We start from the raw sequence: 22403 nt of genomic DNA, 5'->3' as shown, positions 1-22403 counted from the left end.
AGAATTCTATGTAGGTGATATTGTGTCTTCCTCAGTACAAGATATCAGGAAGCACATGATAATTATTTGTCCCATTATTGGTAATTTTGTTTGATATATTGGCTATGACATTTTTTAAAAATTATAATTAACAAGGCTCAGTGGAACAGTGCTTGCCCAGCATGTGGGAAGCTGTGGGTTTAATCTCCAGCACCCCCCAAAATAAAAGAAAAATGTTCCATATTTTTTTTGTAGTGATTACCTGTATACTAATACTGTTGTCCTTAATTTCCTTCTCTTTTACTCAAGATTCTATGATTTAGCTTGATAGCTTACTATATCCTTTGACTACCACCTATTTATCTTTATTTTTTTGGTACCGGGGATTCAATTCAGGGGTACTCAACCTATTTTGTATTTTATTTAGAGATCTGGTCTCACTGAGTTGCTTAGCTCCTTGCTTTTTGTTGAGGCTGGCTTTGAACTTGTGATCCTCTTGCCTCAGCCTCCTGAGCCACAGGGATTACAGGTATGTGCTACCATGCCCAGCTATATCTATTTATTTTGCAACAATTAATTAACTTACTCTACTTTCCTTTTTTTCCTCCCTCCTCTATTGTTTTACTTGTATTATTATGTTTGTCAGAATACAACAAATTTGGGCTGGGGCTGGGGTTCAGCGATGGAGCACTCACCCAACATGAATGAGGCCCTGGGTTTGATCCTCAGCACCACATTAAAAATAAATAAACAAATAAAATAAAGATATTCTGTCCAACTACAACTAAAAAATAATTTAAAAAAAAAGAATACAGCAAATTTTCCTATCCTTATTACTACCCTTGTTTTAGTCTTAGGTTCTTAATAAACATTCAATGCTTATCATCAGTCCTTGTGCCAAAATGTGTCTCCTAGGTGGATGAAGTTCACCTGTTAGATTCCTCAGAAAGGCTTGTAAGCACGTTTCCTAAGTTCTTGCATACATATTTTTTTATAGGCTTCACATCTGAAGATAGCTTAACTGTCTGTAAAATACCTATCTCACATGTACTTGAGTGTCTTGGAGATTCCCTTTGTGGTCCTTTGCATGTTGCCTTTAGAAATCTGATGTCGACCTGAGTGGTTTGTGTTGTTGTTTTGTTTTGTTTCCAGGAAGTGATTAAGTTTTGTTGGGAGGGAAGTATGAAAAAGGATAGATTCCTGATATTTTTTCTTGTTCTTTAAAGTCTAAAAGTTTACTGGGATGTTTTAGAGTAGATTATTTGGGGTTAATTTTTCTAGAATCACAGTGAGCCTATTAATGTTATTTACAACTCTATTTCTAGAAAGTTTTCTTGTATTATAGTTTTAAATAAATTAATTCTCTTGATAAGGTGTCTTCCAAATGTATTTGTGTTAGGCTTTCTTTGCCTACTTTTTTTTTAACATTTATTTTTTAGTTGTAGGTGAACACAAGACCTTTATTTTATTTTGATGTGGTGCTAAGGATCAAACCCAGTGCCTCACGGATGCTAGGCGAGCGCTATTCCTCTGAGCCACAACCCCAGCCCATCGTTGCCTACTTTCTATAATATACTTTCTCTGATTCTTTTCAAATCCCTTCCTATATTTAGTTTTCATTCTCTTAGCTGTTTTACATCTTTCTTCAATGTCAAATAGATTTTCATCTGAATTTATTCAATTTATTTCTAAGATAACACTCTTTTCTTTGATTTCTTTCCTGAATTCAATAAACTTTTATTTCAAAACTTCTAGTGCTTTGTCCATTTTTGGTTCTAAGTTTTTGAATTTTCGATTCAAGCTGCTTTGTTTTATCTGCAAATGTTTAAGAACATTCTCTTCAGGTTGATAAACTGTTTAACAATTTTATTCTGCTTAATGACTTTTTTTTTCCCTCTGAAAAGAGTTAGTACTTAAATGAAATCATAAATACTTTTTTTGCATTTCTTTTTTCCCCACATTATTATTGGAACATTATCGTTGTACACAATGATGAGATTTGTTGTTACATACTCATACGTGCACACAATATAACAATATAATTTGGTCAATGTCACTCCCTAGCACTTACCCCCTCCTTTCCTGACTTCCACCCTTGGTTCCTTTCCTCTGCTGATCTCCCTTTGATTTTCATGAGATCTACCCCCAGCTTTCTTTTCCCTTTTCCTTTCTAGCTTCCACATATGAGAGAAAACATATGTCTCCTGAGCTTCTGAATATGACTTATTTTGTTTAATATAATGGTCTCTGGTTCCATCCCTTTTCCTGAAAAGGACAAAATTTCATTTTTCTTTATGGTGGAATAAAATTCCATTGTTTATATATATATATATATACCATATTTTCTTTATCCATTCATCTAATGATAGACACCTAGGTAAGTTCCATAGTTTGGCTATTATGAATTGTGCTGCTATAAACATGGGTATGCATGTATCACACTATACTATGATGACTTTAATTCTTTAGGATAAATACTGAGGACTAGTATAACTGGGTTATGGTGGTTTCATTCTGTAGGTTCTCTCTTCACATTCCTAATTGTTTCCTTTGCTGTGCAGAAGCTTTTTAATTTGATGCTATCTCATTTATTAACTCTTGGCATTATTTTCTGAGCTTTAGGAATCTTATTGAGAAAGTCATTGCCTATGCCTATTTAGCTCTATGTTTTCTTTTAGGAGTTGCATAGTTTCTGATCTAATTTCTAAGTCTGATCCATTTTGAGTTGATTTTGGAAAAGGGTGAGAGATGAGGGTCTAGTTTCATTCTTCTACAATATACATAACCAGTTTTCCCAGCACCATTGTTAAAAGGGCCTTCTTGCTGGGCATGGTGGTGCATGCCTGTAATCCCAGTGACTTGGGAGGCTGAGGCAGGAGGATCACAAGTTCAAAGCCAGCCTCAGCAACTTAGCAAGGTCAGTGAGACCCTGTCTCTAAATAAAATTTTAAAAAAGGTTGGGATGTGGCACAGTAGTAGAGCACCCTGGGTTCAATCCCTGGTCCCCCCAAAAAACAGGGTCTGTCTTTTCTCCAATGTATGTTTTTGGCACCTTTGTCAATGATCAGATAACTATAGATGTGTAGATTTGTCTCTGGGATCTTCTATTCTGTATCATTGGTCTGTGTGTCTGCTTTTATCCCAGTACCATGCAGTTGTTACTACAGCTCTGTAGTATAATTTGAAGTCAGGTATTGTGATGCCTCCAGCATTGCTTTTTTGGCTTATAGAATTGCTTTGGCTATCCTGGGTCTTTTATTCTTCCAAATGAATTATAGGACTATTTTATTCTAGTTCTGCAGAGAACGTCATTGGTATTTTCATAGGGATTGCATTGAATGTGTATATTGCTTTTGGTAGTATGGCCATTTTAACAGTATTAATTCTGCTTAATGACTTTTTGAAGGGAGAATTTCCATTACCTGAAATGTTTTAACATTTATTTATTTATTTTTCAGTGGTGCTGAGGATCGAACCCATTGCCTCACACGTGAGGCAAGCACTCTACCACCAAGCTACAGCCCCAGTCCAATGTTTTAAGTTTTGTTTTCTATTTTCAGTAGTTTTGTATAAATGTCATCTGTCATGTTCTGTTATTTTTTAGTGCTTTATTTTTCCAAATCATTGATAATATAGACAGGTATGAGGATTTAGTAGATTTCTGAGTTCAAGACCACCCTCTTCTGTTAATTAGTAAAATAATCATTTGGGAAGAAGGATGGTATCTTCTGATTTTGTAATTCTCTTTTCCACTTCAAATTTGTTTCTTTCTTTTCACTATCAGATCTCCAAAGAATTCCTCCTTCTTCTAAGTCACACCTATCTCTCTGCCATGCAAAGCTTTTCCAAGGCTACAACCTATAATCCTATGTATTTCAAATTCCTTATTTTCAATCCCCTCCCCCGCCCAAGAACTGTTCTCAGTATGTCTCCATCAGGGTAGGCCTTTCTCCTCTGAGACGTGACTTCATCTGCGCTCTGTTACTTATAGGCCCTGCTTCCCTCTCCATGTTCTGCAATCTCCTCTGTGATGCTGGCTCTGCTGGATTTGGGTGTTCGATGCTAATGTCATGTCACTGGAAGCCTGTAATAATGGTAGCAATGAACAACAGGTATTTTTATATTTGTATTGTCTATCCATATAAGTCTTTCTGGTTTTGTTTGTGAGACAGTGTAGACTCAGATTTAGGTAGTTACCCTTATTTTATAGGAAATAAGAACTCCTCAGAAAGTTTTGACTCTAGGAAGGCCTGGAATAAAAAAAGGCAAATCTAAGAATGTCTCTCTGGCATTATCTCATTTACATGGAAAGCATTCAAGGGATAAGGGAAAGGTGAGAAGTGAGATAGGCTTGAGGAAGGCTCAGAAGTCTGAAATCAGATCAAACAGGGCAGCTCACCTGAGTGAGGTTCCATTGCAGCTGCTGAGCTGGCTGAACCCCATACATAGTCTGGGGCATAGCTGCCATCCCTGCCATGTAGCCAGCCTGCTGGGTAGTCATCATCCCATTCGGCACCCCCATCATGGATGCCTGCATGCCACCCATATAGCCTGTAGGCATGGCCATAGGGGTAACCATTCCAGAAGCTCCAGGCTGAGCTACCATGCCAACTGGTGGGGGCATCATGCTCCCCATGATGCTGTTAGGAGGTGTAACCCCAGGGAAGCTGGGGTAAGCTGTGGGATATGCCATCTGAGCAGGAGCCATGAACATTGCTGCCAAGAAAACACACATCACATCTTAAAAAGGAAAGGACACAAAGTTAGCCCAAATTCTCAGTGGCTACTTTTCCAGTTACAGTTTTTTAAGAGTACTCTCAACTCAGAATGCTGTTTTACATAGCAAAGCAGTTAGAGAGATTCTCTACCAGATTTGCTGTGATTTATCAATGGGGCGCTGACCTGGCCACTTCTCCTTAAGAGGCCAAATCCAAGCCTTGACTCAGACTTCACAGAGGTCTGACATTAGAATCCACAAAAGTATGATCCTGGGTTACATTAAAATGTCTGTTGATACTCTGTGTTTTTACAAGTAATGTCAGTTTCAGGCATGTTTCCTATATGATACTCCAATCCCCAAAGCAAGTGTCCCTCATCACAACAAAAAACTGTGTGTGTATATTCTCATATCTCTTCCTTGTACAATGCTATGACTCCATGGACTCTACCTTGGGCAGGTATTTGAGGCGTTTGGGATCCATATAGTGAGAGGATGGAGTCCTTGGAGAGCTGTTTCTTGCCTATTTCTTCTGATTTGCTCCCTGGCTCCGGAAACAGGTTCAGATTTTCAGGAACAGAACCAGCACTCCCGGCAGTTGGCATGGATCCTACAACCTTAGAGCACAGAGGGTAGGGGGATTGGTGGAATAATCTTCATGGGGATCTCTATAAGGATCACCATCACCTTGTGCTGCCTCTATCATTTGCAATAAGAATTCATGGTTAAGGGGCTGGGGTTGTGGCTCAGTGGTAGAGCGCTCATCTAGCACGTGCCAGATGTTGGGTTCGATCCTCAGCACCACATAAAAATAAATAAAATAAAGGCATTGTGTCCAACTACAAAAATATTTAAAAACAAAAAAAAGAATTCATGGTTCAGGTTGGGGTTGTAGCTCAGTGGTAGAACACTTGCCAAGCACATGTGAGACACTGGGTATGATCTCCACACCACATAAAAATAAATAAATAAAAATAAAGGTATTGTGTCCATTTACAATTAAAAATAAAAATATTTTTTAAAAATTCATGGTTTGTCTAGGTACAGTAGTATACCCCTGTAACCCCAGCTATTTGGAAGGCTTAGGCCGGAGGGTCACAAGTTTGAGACCAGTTTGGGTAACTTAGTGAGATCCTATCTCAAAATAAAATTTAAAAAGGGGCCAGGCACAGTAGCACATAATCCCAGTGACTCAGGAAGCTAAGGCAAGAAGATTACAAGTTCGAGGCCAGCCTCAGAAACTTAGCAATGCCCTAAGCCACTTAGTGAGACTTGTCTCAAAATAAAAAATGAAAAAGAAGGACTGGGTATGTAGCTCAGTGGTAAATCACCTCTGGTTCAATCCTTAATGGTTGCCCACCCCAAAATTTAAACAGGGCTGGAAATATGTATGGATTAGTCATAGAACACTTGCTTAACACATGTGGGGCCCTGGGTTCAATCCCCAGTACTGCAAATAAAGACAATTCATGGCTCATATCACATATCAGACATTTTTACCATAAAAATATGTGAATATACATAATAGCTAAACTCTGGTTAAATCCTTCATTCTTCAGAAAAGCTATGCGATTTAGTAGGAAAAAAACAAAAATAATCCACAAATGATGCTGCACAGACTACTGGGTTTAGATCCATGCAGACACTCACTCATTGCATAACCAGAGGCTAGTCACATAACTTTTCTGAACTAATATTTGCTCATCTGTAAATTACCTATTTTGAGGGGTACTGGTAAGGGCTTGAAATTATTAACAAAAAATATAAAAATGAGATACATCAAACTCCTGGTTATTCCTTGTACTCAATAGGCATTCCACAAATGGCAGCCAATAACACATCTACAACACCCTGGTAGAACTTGGGCTGGGAAGCTGATCTAAAGTATAGCCTTTACAATCTGACAGACCATTTTTTTTTTTTTTGTAGATGGACATAACACAATGCTTTTATTTTTATGTGGTGCTGAGAATCAAACCAGGGTCCCGCCCGTGCTAGGCGAGAGCTCTACTGCTGAGCCACAATCCCAGCACACCGCCCCCATTTTAAAAATATTGTTTTAGTTGTCGATGAACAGGATATCTTTATTTATTTATTTATTTTTATGTGGTGCTGAGAATCAAACTCAGTACCTCACATATGCAAGGCAGGTGCTCTACCACTGAGCCCCAACCCCAGCCCTCTGACAGATCTTTGATAGAAGCCCACTCAAAGGGCCACTCTGTGAGGCAAAAACAAAACAATATGAACAATGAGCTTAGGCTGTGACAGAGATGATACAGTGTCAAGGGAAGAATTAAGAAAATCAAATTCCTCCAAGAAGTATGACTTGGTTCTATGATTAAGTTATCACTCTTTCCGGAAAATCCTTTAATCCTGAGAATCCCAGAAGACTCACCTTTCTGGAAACCGAAGATGGGGATGGAACAGAGGCCAAAAGATCTAAATCCTTCTCTAGTGTATTGCTGGTCTTACTATTTGTAATGGAGCAGGCCACAGGAGCATCTAGAAACAGATCAAAACCAAAATGTAGCACTGCTTACTCCTTCCTGCTATTGCAGACAAGTAGAAAGAGAAGGCCCACAGCTCTGTTATGAACCTGGAAATCTGGCCTACTGTTAGCTTAGATAGGCCTTCTCAGAGGAGGCCTCCCCCCATATTTGCAAGAAGGCTATGGGATAAACTGTTAAGCACAGGCAGCAGAAACTCAGGCCTGACTGCTACATCAGTACAAAGGCAGGGGACTGGCTGGCTCCTTCCTGGCAATTTGAAGAACAGTGTATAGGATTCATTTTCAGAGAAAAATAAAAGGTAAAGAAATTAGAAGCCTAAGTAGCCAATAACCTAAGTCAACAGGAGAAGACTGAAACAAAGTACAGCCATCAGTGTGATGAGCGGCAGGGGAACAGGCTTTCTTTCTGAAAGGGGCAAAATCACTAGATTAATATTTCAAGGGAAGAATGGCCACAGAGTAACAAGCAATCTCTGAAACTGGTTGCACCTGAAAAATCAAGGGTGCAGGCAGGGAGTAGAAGGGAGGGAGTAGAGTATAGGGAAGTGGCAAAAGGGTGAAAGGTGTTGTTAAGTGGAACTGCAAATATTTAGTATGTGTTAAGCATTTAGTATGTGTCAAGCATAGCACTAAGAGCTTTAGAGGCATTATATCACTTAATCTTTCCAACAACACCTTTGAAGTAGAAACTTACCATCCTCATGGCATGAATTAGGAAAGTAATGTTCAGATGTCACTATTTAAGATTACATACATATGTGTCGGGACTTGGCTCTAAAGCCATGCTTTTAACTACTACACTGTACTGTTGCTCTGAAAAATGTCCCAGTAAACACTTTCTTAAAGCAATGGCTCAAATGTAAAACATAACAGGAAGAACAGGAGAGAACAATCTTAGTGAAGAAGACACAAATGAGAATCCCATCTCTACCAATCTTCTCAGGGTCAGTCATAGAATTTCATCAAAATACGTAAGAATGTGGGGGCTGACAAGTCTGACTCTTACCAAGGCCCAACAAATCCATGACGGGCGCTGTGGATTTCGGGGAACTTTTCCGAGGTAGCTGTGAATCTTCTTTTTTCTGTGGCTAAAGTTAAAATATGTTATAAAAAGAAATCAGCAGGTATTTCAGAACTCTTTTTCCCCCCTCTCCACTATAAAGCCACACATATTCTTGTGGTATAGTTGCTATTTTTATTCAAAGACAGTTATCAAAGAAACAAAACCCAGGAAGTGCTAGGAAGCTTGAGTGCATAAACCAAACCTGAAGTGAAAATAAAGATATGTCTATACTTGGTTAGCTTTCTAGAATTGCAGTTCTTTCTAAAACCAAGACAATCACTAAGCAAGGAATCTAACAGAAGTAGTAGTTTTGGGTCTCAGGAAAAATCAAGGATAAAAGTAAGTATCTGATTGTACAACAAATCTTCCAGTGGTTAGAAAAATCTTTTAGTTTAACACTAACAGGAGATCAGTTTAAAGATTACTTAATTCACTCTGCCATTATCACTAGTGACTGTCCACAGACAGTATGATTCACAATGGTGATAAAGAGTCTCTTCCTTACCCAATAGTAAAAAGTCCTCTCTCCCAAGATTCCAACCTCTTATATTCAGAATATCTACTGCTAGAGCCACAATAGCCATGTGGAAAAGGAAATTAGTGCAGCCTAACTTTTGGACTGCTCCTAAATGCAAAAGGAAAATGAAGCACATGAGGTCTAACAAGGACTACTGTGGAATTAGCATCTGCTCAGAAGGTGTCATGCAGCCATGTCATTCTAGCATGGAACATGACTTGTGCTTAAATAGGACAGATGCAGTTTCCAAGCTGCCATCTAGCTTCCAAGAGAACACTTCAGGCAGCAATAGGTAATGGGCAAGAAGCAGAAACGGCAGCAGATGATCTGATCTAAATGTGGAGCCCCTTATTTCAGGTAGAATGATAAAATATGGTATCAAACCCACCTGCCCACCATGAGGCCTCTCCTCCTCCTCCCTCCATATATAAACACACATAAGACCATCACACAGGGCAAGGACTTTCCCACTTACCATTTTCACTTTTTCAAAAACAACAGGTTCCATTTTTTTCTCTGGAGCTGGTTCACTCCCTCTTTTCCACTTGTCATCCTTCTCTTTCTAGAAAGATTTAACAAGATAATGAACATAAGCCCCATGGTGATTCAATAAACTATAATCCTAAATGTTCACAAAGGACAGTAAAAATCCCCAGTGATTTTTTTTTTTTTTTTTTTTTTTTGGTACCAGGGATTGAACCCAGGGGCACTCAACCACTGAGCCACATCCCCAGATCTATTTTATATTTTATTGAGAGACAGGGTCTTGCTGAGTTGCTTGGGCCCTCACTAAGTTGTTGAGGCTGGCTTTGAACTTGTGATCCTCTTGCTCAGCCTCTCAGATGACAGGTGTGCACCACCACGCCTGCTATCCTAATGATTCTGATGCAAGAGATGGCAAACTTGGGAGTGTGTCTTGGTGTGGAGCTGAGAGTTGACCTCCTCCACATATATTCCAAACATCTGAAACACTCACCCTACTGGTCTGTCTAACCCACCCATGACTCTTGAAATTTGCAGTACAGACTGACTACAGAAGCTTTAAAGTTTGTTGCCCATTTTTGCCCTAAATTTAATTTGCTCATGTTTTGAACAGATCCCCTCATTTTAGTGTACTGGTAAATAAGTTCATGTTCATCTGACTCAGCTTATGCCCTTTGTGATTTTATAAATTCAATTACAGGCCCTGTCAATATTCATTTTTGTTTTTAAAAATGAGAAAACAGACCTAAATTATAAGATTAAAGATTAGAAAAACAAGAATTAAGGAAACAGGCAAGAAAGAATTAGGGAATTCTTAAGGAAAAAAAAAAAAAGATTATAGGGTGTCCTGCATAGATTGCCTGTCTAGGGCCAAAAAGCATGTCAAAATAAAATATTAGGGCCGGGAACAGTGGTGCATGCCTATAATCCCAGTGGCTTGGAAGACTGAGGCAGGGGATCGTGAGTTCAAAACCAGCAAGGTGCAAGCAACTCAGTGAGACCCTATCTCTAAATAAAATACAAAATAGGGCTGGGGATATGGCTCAGTGGCCAAGTACCTGTGAGTTCAATCCCTGGTACCCACCTCCCAAAAAATAAATAAATAAAATGAAATATTAGAAAGTCTCTCAGTTTTTGAAGTTTTTCAGAGGCCACTTCATAATAGTTTCACAAATTATAAAGTTATTGGTCACATTTCAACAAATAAACACCTAATGGAAAACAGAACCACAAAGTAACCTTAAGAATATAGGCATATTGGGCTGGGCTTGTGGCTCAGTGGTAAAGGGCTTACCTAGCATGTATAAGGCACTGGGTTCGATCCTCAGTGTCACATAAAAACATAGAGAAATAGTTAAAAAATATTTTTTAAAAAAGAATACAGGCATGTTTATCAAGAATACAAATAATAATGAATGCTGGAGAGGATGTGGAGGAAAAGGAACACTTATACACTGTTAGTAGGATTGTAAATTAGTTCAACCACTATGAAAATCTGTAATGGAAGCTCCTCATAAGACTAGAAATGGAACCACCATATAACCCAGCTATACCTCCCCTTGGTATTTACCCTAAAGAATTAGTCAGCATACTACAGTACTACATGCATACCCATGTAGCAGCACAATTCACAATAGCCAAACTATGGAATTAGCCTAAGTGTCCATCAGTAGATAAATGGGTAAAGAAACCATAATATATGCACATAATCCAGGCATAAAAAAGAATAAAATTATGTCATCTTCAGGGAAAATTTATGGAACTTGAGAGCATTATGCTAAGCAAAATGAAGTAAAACTAGCATGCTTACACCATGCTGAGAAGACAGTAAAAATGGTATAACTTTTGGAAAGTACATTGGCAACTGTATGAAGAGACAAATATTGAAATCATCTGACCTAGATATACTATATCTTGTAATGAATCTTAAGAAAATAATAAAAAATATGAAAAAAGTTACATGTACTAAGACATTCATCCCAGAACTATTTATGCTATAGAAAAACTTAAATAACCACATTTATGTCACAGAAGAGAATAGTAAATGATACTGATTTACCTATTCACTAAGAAAAGATATTCAATGTAAGTAAGTAACATAGAAATGTATGATGTGTTATGTATAACATGAATCAAGAGAAGGAAAACAAGAGACATTATACCTAACTAGCTTTTGGAGAGTTCTGGGTTTTCTTGTGGTGCTGGGGATCAAATCCAGCACCATGAGCATACTGAGCAAGTGCTCTTTCAATGAGCTACATTCCCCACTCCCATATTAGATTTTAAATAAGTCTCCTATATAGAACAAAAGAGATAAAGCAAGATGATAAGCCTTAATAAAGATGATAAGAATTGTGAATTTTAACTTTTCATATTTTCTGTAAAAATAATTTGATAATCACAACACATACAGCTTTGTCTTTTTCATATATAGTATGGTACTTTAATACAGAATACTTTATTTCTTGAAGTTGAAAATGCTTTATCTATTAAAAAAGAATAATTGGCTAAGCATGTAGCTCACTGGTAGAGCACTTACCTAAGCATGTACAAGGTTCAATCTCCAGCCCCACAAAAACAAAACACTATGGAATACTTTTTTTTTTTTTTTGTAGTTGTAAATAGACAGAATGTCTTTATTTTATTTGTTTATTTTTATGTGGTACTAAGGATGAAACCCAGTGCCTCATACATGATAGGCAAAAGCTCTGCCACTGAGCTACAGCTCCAGTCCCAGGATATTCTTTTTAAAAGTCAGTCTCTTTTTGTTTGAAATTAAATGCTCTTACTTAGTAAATATTAATTCTCAGCATTAAAATCTTCAATAAAAACATAAACAAGTTAAACACATCAAATTTAAAAAAAAATCTGAAATAGTTTTTTGGTACACAGGAGGTATTTCCTTTCCAAGAGAAAACATCCAATAATTAAAAGGCTTGTTTTCATGGGTATGGTGGGCCAGCAATGTAATTAGGAACATCTGAACTGTCTTAACATGGCAAATCTTTCCTCCTCCTCCATCCTCTGAATAACCTCAGATACCCTTTTCTCACCTCATCTGATTTTATATTTCAGGAATAATGAAGAGTTTGGCAGACAGACCATAGTTTTCTACAAATAAAAGGAAATGTGTGTACTTTGGTTCTAAACCTTTTTTGAGGGCTGGGGTTGTGGCTTAGTGGTAGAGCGCTCACCTAGCACATGCGAGGCCCTGGGTGCAATCCTCAGCACACATAAAAATAAATAAATAAAGATATTGCGTCCAAATAAAAAATAAATATTTAAAAAAAACACCTTTTTTGATGATGCTACTTGAGCTGTAGCTGTTCACTGAATTAATTCCTTCTTGGAACAGTTAAGATAACTGACAAATCTTTTTTCTGGATGACTGTAAATAAGAATCTTTCATATTAAGTTAGGAAGGAATTTTTTTTTCCCTAACTCCATGAATATCTTGTACTTTCCTATAAGCCTGTGTTGAAATTCACCTACTATTTAACACCTTTTTCATACAGCTTCCAAAGAACAATCTAGGGCTGGTTCCAATTAAATTAATTTTTAATTACCAGAAAGGGCTTAGAGAGCCCCCTGCAAACTTAGTGATTTCAATGGCTTTTTTATCATCCATCAAAATAAATAACTAAAAGATAGATAGGAACTGTAATAGAACTGGCAAATCCCAGACTATATTTTTGTAGCTAGAGAAATAGTTAATTATTTCTAAGAGAATTTACTACAGAATCTTGTCAAGGCTATTTAAAAATCTTAATGGTTATATTTATTACTTCTCCTTTTATTTTCATTATTTAGGCATATTTTCTTCCAGAAACCATGTTGCATTTGCTCCTGATGTGTTATACTGTCCTAGTTATCACACACTGTGTTTCAGGTTCTAACCATACCTTGGGTGAATGTGTACTTGGCAAATGGTAGTTAATTTCCTTCTGAAACTATTCTCAGGAACAAGAAAAGGTTCCAGTGGCCCTCAGTCCACCAATACACTTGTCATTATCAGGTAATAAGGGAATAATATGTTAGTCCAACTGAAAGAAACTGGTGATTTAATTATACCTCTTCCGTTGACTTCATTTACAAAAGAAGGAAAAAGTATATGTGTATTCATATATACTGAAATATATACACACATACTTGTACACACATATTACTCTATTTAACCTACTGTGCCCAATGTGTCCACTTAAAGAAATAATTTGGAACTGAGAATCACTAATATCTTCTAAATATAGATCAAGACAAAGGATTCACTGGTGTTTGTCCTCCCCATTGCTAAGACAAAAGTTTTTTCCATGATATCCAATGGTCTTTACTCTTAACTGGCTTTTTCCCTACTTTTTCATTTTTAAAATATTTTAGTTGTAGATAGACATAATAACTTTATTTATTTACTTTTTTATGTGGTGCTGAGGATCAAACCCAGTACCTCACACTTGCTAGGTAAGCACTCTACCACTGAGCCACAACCCCAGGCCTACTTTGGCATTTTTTAAGTGATGGTTTTAGAGTAGTTTGTCAAATTCTTCCTTGGCCTGATGAGTAAGCAATAACAAATTATGAACAAAACCTGAAAGATTTACAACCAACCCTAAAGGCATTGATGTCCAGACTTCGGTCCATGTATTTCTTCTTCTCATATTTATCTCGAATAAATCCCTCAACAGCTCTGCAAAAAGCTTATTAAGGATGAATCAAATAAGTCTCTTCAAGAGTAAGAACATAAAAGATGAATTTATATCCCACAGAGCATTGATCTTCTCTTTCCCTACTGACTCATTTCCCTACAACTCTTGCTTGGTTGTAAGCAGTTTCCCTGATCAAAATCTTGAAATTTTATGCCTTCTTTAAGCTACTGGAGGGAAGCATTGTTGCCTATGATTTCTCTTTAAAGTGATAACAGCAGCAAGTGGATTAACCTTCACATTGTCATCAGAGGGACCTCTGGCTGTTCTAAGATATAGGGGAAATGATGAATTATCTCTTTTAAAGCCCTCAGATGAACAGACTTCAAGCAAAGCAACTAAATGCCCCTTAAAAATATAAACCTTGCATCCCACTCCAGATCCTGATAAGTGAGTCTTCTACAGGGTCCCAAATCTACATTTAACAGGTTCTAGCTGCAAACACCAAAAAATAAACTTTAACAAGGTGGTCTACAAACTACATTTTGAGAAGTACCACCTTTATGAAGTTTGGTTTTACATCTAGGCACTGTCCCCTGTTGAAGTGATGAGTGAAAACATTATTGATAAGCTGGTCAACAAAGGTTAATTCTTTCATACAAGACATAAGAATGCAATAAAAATGAATGACATTTTGCTGAATACCAGGGTTCAACAGAGCATAGTAACTATTCTTTTTATCAAACAATAGTTTTAGTAACCCAAAAACTAGCAGAGATGTCACTTTATAGAAAAATTCACAGTGAAATCACTGCAGTTTTAATTCCTGATTCTTTCCGTCTGATACTACATATAATCCCAACATCAGCAAGAATACATGTGTTTTTTCTGTCTTGATTGCAGGAGAGAAGAAAACCCACGCTTTTGACAAATCCACACAGAGATGGTCCCCTCAGGTCTCAGGCTTTGAATTTTGTCTGCCTCTCCCCAAACATCAAAGGATCACCAGCCTTCTAAATTGCTCCAGAAAAGATACAGGTCTATCTGAGGTCGCCGAAAGGTCTCAGGAAGGTATGCTTCATAAAGCCGGTTTGCCTTTCCATTGCCCATCTCTTGCATGCACTGCAATCAAAGAGAATACAGAAACCGGGAATGTCAGAATGGGAAAAAAAAACTTCTCATCCAGTTCTTCTATTTGCAGTTAAAGAGCCAATCTAGAGGGTGACAAAACCAAGATTTAAACTTGTATATTCTGGTTTCCAATCCAGTATTCTCTCTACCCTACTAGGAATTCCAATCACTTGCTCCTACAGATTCTTTTCCTTCTCCATGGGTTCCTTTTATGGAAAGATTTGTCTTCCAAAATACATTTAATTCAGTAATAATTCAAGATGTTATTTGAAATTCTAAGATGCATAGCTAACAATCAAAATGTCTACTAGGCAGGCAATAATGGGTGTTACAATTCTAAGTTTATGCTATTAATTAACCTATTCAGCTCTATTAACCAGTCAATGTGTGTTTCCCACTAGGTTTTGGGGAGTTTTTTGTTTGTTTGTTTGTTTGTTTTTGGTACCAGGGATTGAACCTATGGGTACTTAACCACTGAGACATTCTCAAGCACTTTTTATTTTTTATTTTGAGATAGGATCTAAGTTGCTTAGAGCCTTGATATATGGCTGAAGTTGGCGTGGAATTTGCAATCCTCCTGCCTTCTCAGGCTCTGGAGCCACTGGAATTACTGGTGTGTGTCACCATGGCGGCCTCCCATTAGGCTTTTCAAAAAGACCCCTTAAGCCAGGCATGGTGGCACATGCCTGTAATCCCAGCAGCCTGGGAGGCTGAGGCAAGATGATCACGAGTTCAAAGCCAGCCTCAGCGAAAGCAAGGTACTAAGCAACTCAGTGAGACCCTATCTCTAAATAAAATACAATGTGGCTCAGGGGTCAAGTGCTCCTGAATTCAAACCCCAGAACCAAAAATAAATAAATAAATACCCCTTAATAGCAGTGAACACTAGCTAAATCCCAAGAGTCTTTCAAATCTTCAAATTCAAAGATACCTCTATGATATATAATTTTCTTCATAAAATATAGTAAAGTATAATTTAAAATGTAACTCACCACCTTAGACCTTTAATGAATCTATAAATACAGTCTAAAGTAATTTTAAAGCCATCTTCTAATAAGAACACCCTCTTACTTCCGTCATCAACCTTAGTAATTAGTTTTCTCTGTAGCCTCTTCCCCCAACACAAACCACACACTCACACACACAAAAAAAGAAAAAAAACACTTGTTTTAATTAAAGCACTTCAATGTAGGAAGGAAACAAAAACTAATGAAGCTACATCAAGATGCAGATCTTGGGCTAGCTGGACTCATTAATTTAAGTGTCGCACTCCCAGACCACCAAGCTAATAGTAAGCAAGATTTTAGCAATAAAATATTACTATAATTCCAGGCTGGGGCTGTGGCTCAGCAGTAGAGCACTCGCCTAGCACATGCGAGGCACTGGGTTCAATCCTCAGCAACACTTAAAAATAAATAATAACTTAAAGGTATTGTATCCAACTATAACTAAAAAAATTACTATAATTCTAAAATTTTTGGAAGGCTCTTATTTTGCTTTATTTATTTATTGCTGTGCTGAAGATTGAACCCAGGGCAAGCATTCCCAGTCCAGGAGGTATTTTTGTTTTTTTGTTTTCCTTAAAGTGAATGCCTATATCTAAAACTACAAAGGTTAGACATGCAAATGCCAAGGGTCTTAAAAAGTAATCCAAATATCCTTCTTAATGCCTTCAAAAACTCCTGGGGTCCTAGACCATAGAGTGTATTTTAAAAGAAGTAAAATAAAGGTGTCTTACCCTGCTGTCTTAAATAGAAAGATTAAAATTTTCTCTATTAAGGCATGAAAATTTGACATAAATGTTTAAAACTATCTTCATCTTGGTGCCTAGTTTGACTGACACTCATCTGAACTACTTTTACATAGATAAAGGGAGCAGCCAACTCTCTCTCAGTTGTGTAAGTACCTGAATCTGTTCTTGAGTCCACTGGTCGAGGTTAACTGATTTTACCCTGGATATGTGCACCCCCAAATTCCTGTGGATTCCAGCACATCGAATGCAGATAAACACGCCAATGTTCCAGGAGGCCCATCGTGGCCCTGTGAAGGTCAGGAACAGGACAGTCAAGTCAAATTACAACAACATTCAAGGCCCAAGGTGCCACACTGAGATTATCAAGCAAAATTTCTGCTAAAATGAAAGTGAAAGAATATTGACCACAATCATCTATTAATTAACTTGGTTCATCCCTCCATGGATCTGCTTCTTCTTTTTTTTTTTAAGTGTAAAATTTTAAGTGTAAAGTACAATGGTTTTTTGTATATTCATATAGTTGTATAATGATCACACTAATTCCAAAATATTTTCATCACCCAAAAGGAAATTCTAAACCCATTAGCAGGCACTCCCACTACTCCCAACCCTTACTTCCCAGTTCCTGACAACCAGAGATCTACTTTCTGTCTCGATGAATTTGCCAATTCTGGACATTTAATATAAATTAAATTATATGACATGTGGGCATTATGCATGGAACAGTTTTCAACACTGACAAGTGTTGAAATACGAAATTATAATATGCTGCCACTTACATAAAGAAAAATCCCAGGAGAACAGGGCAAAGTATGACACATTCTATTTAGCCTGGCACATTACATGAACAGTCCTCCCCCAAGAGACTCTGCAAGGTGCTGGGCCTGGAATCAGTTTTCCAACTAGGAAAAAAGATACAGATATGGCATGCCAGCCCAAGGCTCAACCTGAAATTGAAAACTCTGTTTATCCTCTCATCCCCTGCAGGCCTATAAAATATGCATCCACATTAACTTAATAGGATCCTTAATAAGATTCTTGGGTTGATGTCCCCACTTCACCCAACTACAGGATTATCTAGATTCAAAATTCTCAAATAATGCAATTATTTAGATGTTTACTGGAACATAGAAGAAACCTCAGAAATGAATTTTAATAAACTTACAGAATCTCCCATCCCCTGCCAACTTTGCTCACCCTAATAATCACTCTGGAAAATCTCAAACTTCTCTTCATAATTTTTATACAGGGGGGAAAAAGTGACTTACTTTTACATGACACCTGTCAAAGACATACTGAAAATCTAAATATTTCCTTCTCTATTTTTCCACAGAAAATAAGGATGATGTTAAAATTAGAGGTTGCAATAAAGATATGAAAAGGCACTAATTGATTTTCTTCACTGATAAATAGGACCTGTTTGGAACAAGACTGCAGTTCTATAGTACACAATTATTTGACATGTTAGCTTGTATGATTGACAGCAATTTTAATGAAGTAATGTTAGAGTCCTGTGTCAAAAACTATTCATACAAATTTGAATCCATGATTATTATAAATAAGGATAGAATTGTTTTGACAAACAGCACTCGTTTATTACAACTACTGGTATAAATACATGAAGGCTCAAATCCTTCTTATCACCACCAGGTGGTGTTCTCTGCCTGAAATTTTATCCAATACCTTCTCATTGCTATTATCTTGATAGGCTAAGATGTATCTTCTAAAAAGATCTTAAATCTGTTCAGATCCCTAGATGGATTCGCAGTCAGTTTTCCATATAACTAACTAACATGAAGACTCACATACTTGTTTTCAGGTGGTGGGTGTTTTACAAATGAAAAATGAAAAATGAGGCTTGCTGGGACTCTATATATCTATTTTTGGTAATAGTTTTCAGAACTCTAATTAGATCTTAGTTATGTAAGATTTAAAATGGGACCAAAAGTTAACATTTCATGTTTCTTTAACATTTTTCCTTCTCTCTAGATTCTATAGTCTAAAACTCTGAAACTCATGATAAGATAGTTAAAAGGTACAGTTTTGCTAACAAGTTAAAAGTCAAAAATATTCATTAAAAGTTAGCTGTGGTAACAAAGAAGAATAAGATTATGGCATTTGCTGGTAAATGAATGGAACTGGAGACTATCATGCTAAGTGAAATAAGCCAATCCTCCAAAAACAAAAGCTGAATGTTCTCTCTGATATGTGGATGCTAATACACAATAAGGAGGTGGTGGGGAATAGATGTTCATTGGATCAGACAAAGGGAATGAAGGGAAGGGAGGGAGGATGGGAATAGGAAGGAAAGACAGTAGAACAAATCAGACATAACTTTCCTGTGTTCATATATGAATACACAACCAATATAAAGTAAATCCACATCATGTATAGGAATGGGAAGTTATACTCCATGCATGTATAATATCTTGAAATATATTCTACTGTCATGTATAACTAAAAAGAACAAATAAAAAATTAAAAGTTAGCTGTGGAAGACTTGGGGGTGCAGCTCAAACCCCAGCACCACACAGCAAAAAAAAAAAAAAGCAAAAAGGGCCAACAGAAGTTAGCTATGGAATGTCATGCTGTTTGCTTCCTGGCCCTAAGTCTGAAGAAGGCAATCCCCACTAACCTAAGCCACAGTCACAATGAGGAATTTCTCTAGATCCTCCAGAGTATTTACAGCCTTCTTGCCCCTGAGGTATGCAAGACAGGGAAGTGATGCTCTGGAGTCCCTGACAAGGCCTCAACACAGAAATAACCCAGCAACTGTCCTTTCATAAGAACCCAGATAAGAGCCTACTCTGCCCTATCCACCTCCCTGCCCCTCACAGAGCCATCACCTGACATCCCTCCTACAACATTTTCCCAGTAAAACAGTGACACTTCTGACCCAGATACCCATTCTCTTCTAGTTGCTAATCACTAGATTTATTAGTCAATAACTGCTTGATCCATAATAGATTCTGAAATTGGAGAAGAGAAAAAATATGAGACAAAAATTACTTATGTGCTGGGTTTAATTGACAACACTGAAGACAGCGAGAGAGGGAGAGAGAGAGAAAGTTACTAATATGGCTAAAAAAGTGGAGAAATGTATATGATTAAAAGTATAATATGAGGGGTTGGGGTTGTAGCTCAGTAGTAGAGTGCTCACCTCACAAGTGGAAGGCACTGGGTTCTATCCTCAGCACCACATAAAAATAAAATAAAGGTATTGTGTCCATCTACAACAAAAAACATTTTTAAAAAAGTATAATATGAGCTGGGCCCCAGCTACTTAGGAGGTTGAGGGAGGAGGATCACAAGCTTGAGGCCAGCTTGGGCAACTTAGCAAGACCCTTTCTCAAAATAAAAAATAAAAAGAAACAGGTGTGTGGCTCAGCAGTAAAGCACCCCAGGGTTCAATCCTTGGTACCAAAAGGAAAAAATAAATCTGTGTAGCGAGAAGACTTAGGTTTGAATGCAGCTTCATCAGTAATTACAGTGATAACCCAAGTGATCTTCAGAGATATACTTAAACTTCCTAAGCCTGCATTTCCTCATCTGTAAAATATGTACAATAACATCCACCTGGCAGGACCTGGAACATAGAGCAACAATAATGAATGAAAGCTATCCATAAGAACATGGTATAGAATGAGGTTTCCAGAATCTACTTTCCATTTAACTTCATTGATAAAAGCCAGCTAAATCATTCATACATCTACACCAACACTCTAGGCAATACTATAGATGGGGATGAGTTCTGGTCCTAGAATGTCAAAACCAAAATTGACTGAATGTCAGAAAGAAGAAATTTACCTAATTAAGCCAATATCTTCTTTACTTTTAAATATATTTTGCTGTGCACATTGAAGGTATAGACCATGATTTACATAATACATACATAATAAAATGGCTACTATAGTGGAATGGACATAATTTCAGTCTTCTAGAAAACATGAAATTCGAAGCAGTTTCCTTTACCTCAAAATAATTTGTAAATGCACTACCTAAACCCCTACCCAATCCCTTTCTTGGCTACACATCCCCTGCCCCTGTGCCCACACATGCCCCCACTACACACACAAAGAAGGCCCAGAACTGCCAGCCTTAGTGGAAGGTGCCAAGATTCCATGGTATATGGCATTGCTGCTGCTAGGCCAGCCTACTTACATCTGGGATTCTTGCAGAAAGAAACGAATTGTTCACTATATATTGGTTATGACAACCAAGGAGAATATTCAAAAGGTGGGATGGAGTTGTGGCTCAGTGGTAGAGTGCTTGCCTAACACGTGAGAGGCCCTGGGTTCAATCCTCAACACCACAGAAAAATAAATAAGTAAAATAAAGCTTAAAAAAAAAGAAATACAAAAGGTATTTTGAAATTGAAAATGAAAAGAGAGGGGCTGGGGCTGGGCTGAGCAGTAGTGAGCCTGGCATGTGTGAAGCACTGGGTTCGATTCTCAGCACCGCATATAAATAAATAAAATAAAGATCTATCAACAACTATTAAAAATATTTTTAAAAAAAGAAAAGAAAATGAAAAGGGATTCTGAAAGGCAATATTCCAAATAATTTTGAAAACAAAGATAGATAAATAAAATAAACTAGCCTAACATGTTCCATACTCAAAGCCCTGGGTTCAATCCTCAGCACTAGGGAAAAAAATATAAAATAAACTGTAGAAAGTACCAGCCCAGAGACTTGTTACATGCATTTGGAAGTCTTTCTAGAGCATGTCTTCATTTGTAAAATGGAAAGCATGTAAGTAATATGCATTTATACTCGACTTCTGGACAGCATCTACATACAGAGAGAAACTACTGCTGCCTGCTACAGATTTCCCTTGATGCTAATACTCCCTAACCCCACCAGAGCTGCCAGGACTAGAAGAGTTCCAGGCTTGAGAAGTCAGCAGAAAGAAGGAGAACTAGAATTACAGATAGCTTCAAGCTATCGGAATAATAATTTCAGCTTTCTGACCTCCAACCTATAGAGTTTCAGAAAAACACAGTGTTGGGGGGTCAAAAATAAATTGAAGGCTACACATATTTTGACTTGGCAGTATTGTGAAGTTACTGAAAAGTTCTTAAACAGGCAGGATAAGAGAGAAGAGAAAATCTCTTCCATCTTCCAACCATACATGCTGAATGTATTCTGGAAACTTCCAGAATCTATCAATTTCTACCTAGACTGTCTCATCTCTCACCTATAAACATTAATTCTCTTGGTATGATTTATTGAGTCCTTAGGACCCAAGTACCCTCTCAGCTGAATATTAAGGCTAGAAAGGCAGAAACAATAAAAATGTGATTTCTTTATGCAGCAGGGGGTGGGGAGCTTTCAGATTAACACCTAATTGGTTTCCAGATTCTTACCAGAATAATCTCTCTAAAACGCAAATCTGTAAAAAGAAGACCTCTGAGTATAAATCTCACACTCAAGAGGTAAAATATAAATTGGTGTAAATTTTCTGACTAGCATATTTCAAACTGAGCTCTTAATCTCTAGCCAAAAAATCTGTTCTTCCTCCATTCTTCCCCATGTTCATCAATTATACTCCCATCCATCAATGGCATCAGTCAAAAATTTAAACATTATCTTTGAAAACTCTCTCTCCTTC

General features: G+C 37.3%; 1 protein-coding gene across 3 annotated transcripts in view; it reads right to left on the bottom strand.

The window, feature by feature from the left end:
• Smap2 (small ArfGAP2) overlaps positions 1 to 22403 on the bottom strand; it is a 48397-nt gene that overhangs the window by 2577 nt on the left and 23417 nt on the right. For all 3 annotated transcript variants that reach the window (XM_005317867.4, XM_021735959.3, XM_021735958.3), the window contains exons 2-9: positions 16946 to 17079; positions 14945 to 15030; positions 13874 to 13952; positions 9264 to 9350; positions 8215 to 8296; positions 7095 to 7201; positions 5148 to 5313; positions 4379 to 4695 (exon numbers count right to left, since the gene is read on the bottom strand). In XM_005317867.4, coding sequence (XP_005317924.1) covers positions 4379 to 4695; positions 5148 to 5313; positions 7095 to 7201; positions 8215 to 8296; positions 9264 to 9350; positions 13874 to 13952; positions 14945 to 15030; positions 16946 to 17079 — 1058 coding nt within the window. The remainder of the gene's footprint in view (positions 1 to 4378; positions 4696 to 5147; positions 5314 to 7094; positions 7202 to 8214; positions 8297 to 9263; positions 9351 to 13873; positions 13953 to 14944; positions 15031 to 16945; positions 17080 to 22403) is intronic.

Source organism: Ictidomys tridecemlineatus, chromosome 11, assembly GCF_052094955.1.
Source record: "Ictidomys tridecemlineatus isolate mIctTri1 chromosome 11, mIctTri1.hap1, whole genome shotgun sequence".
NCBI classification, from domain to species: domain Eukaryota; kingdom Metazoa; phylum Chordata; class Mammalia; order Rodentia; family Sciuridae; genus Ictidomys; species Ictidomys tridecemlineatus.
This window is presented reverse-complemented; position numbering and strand designations above follow the sequence as displayed.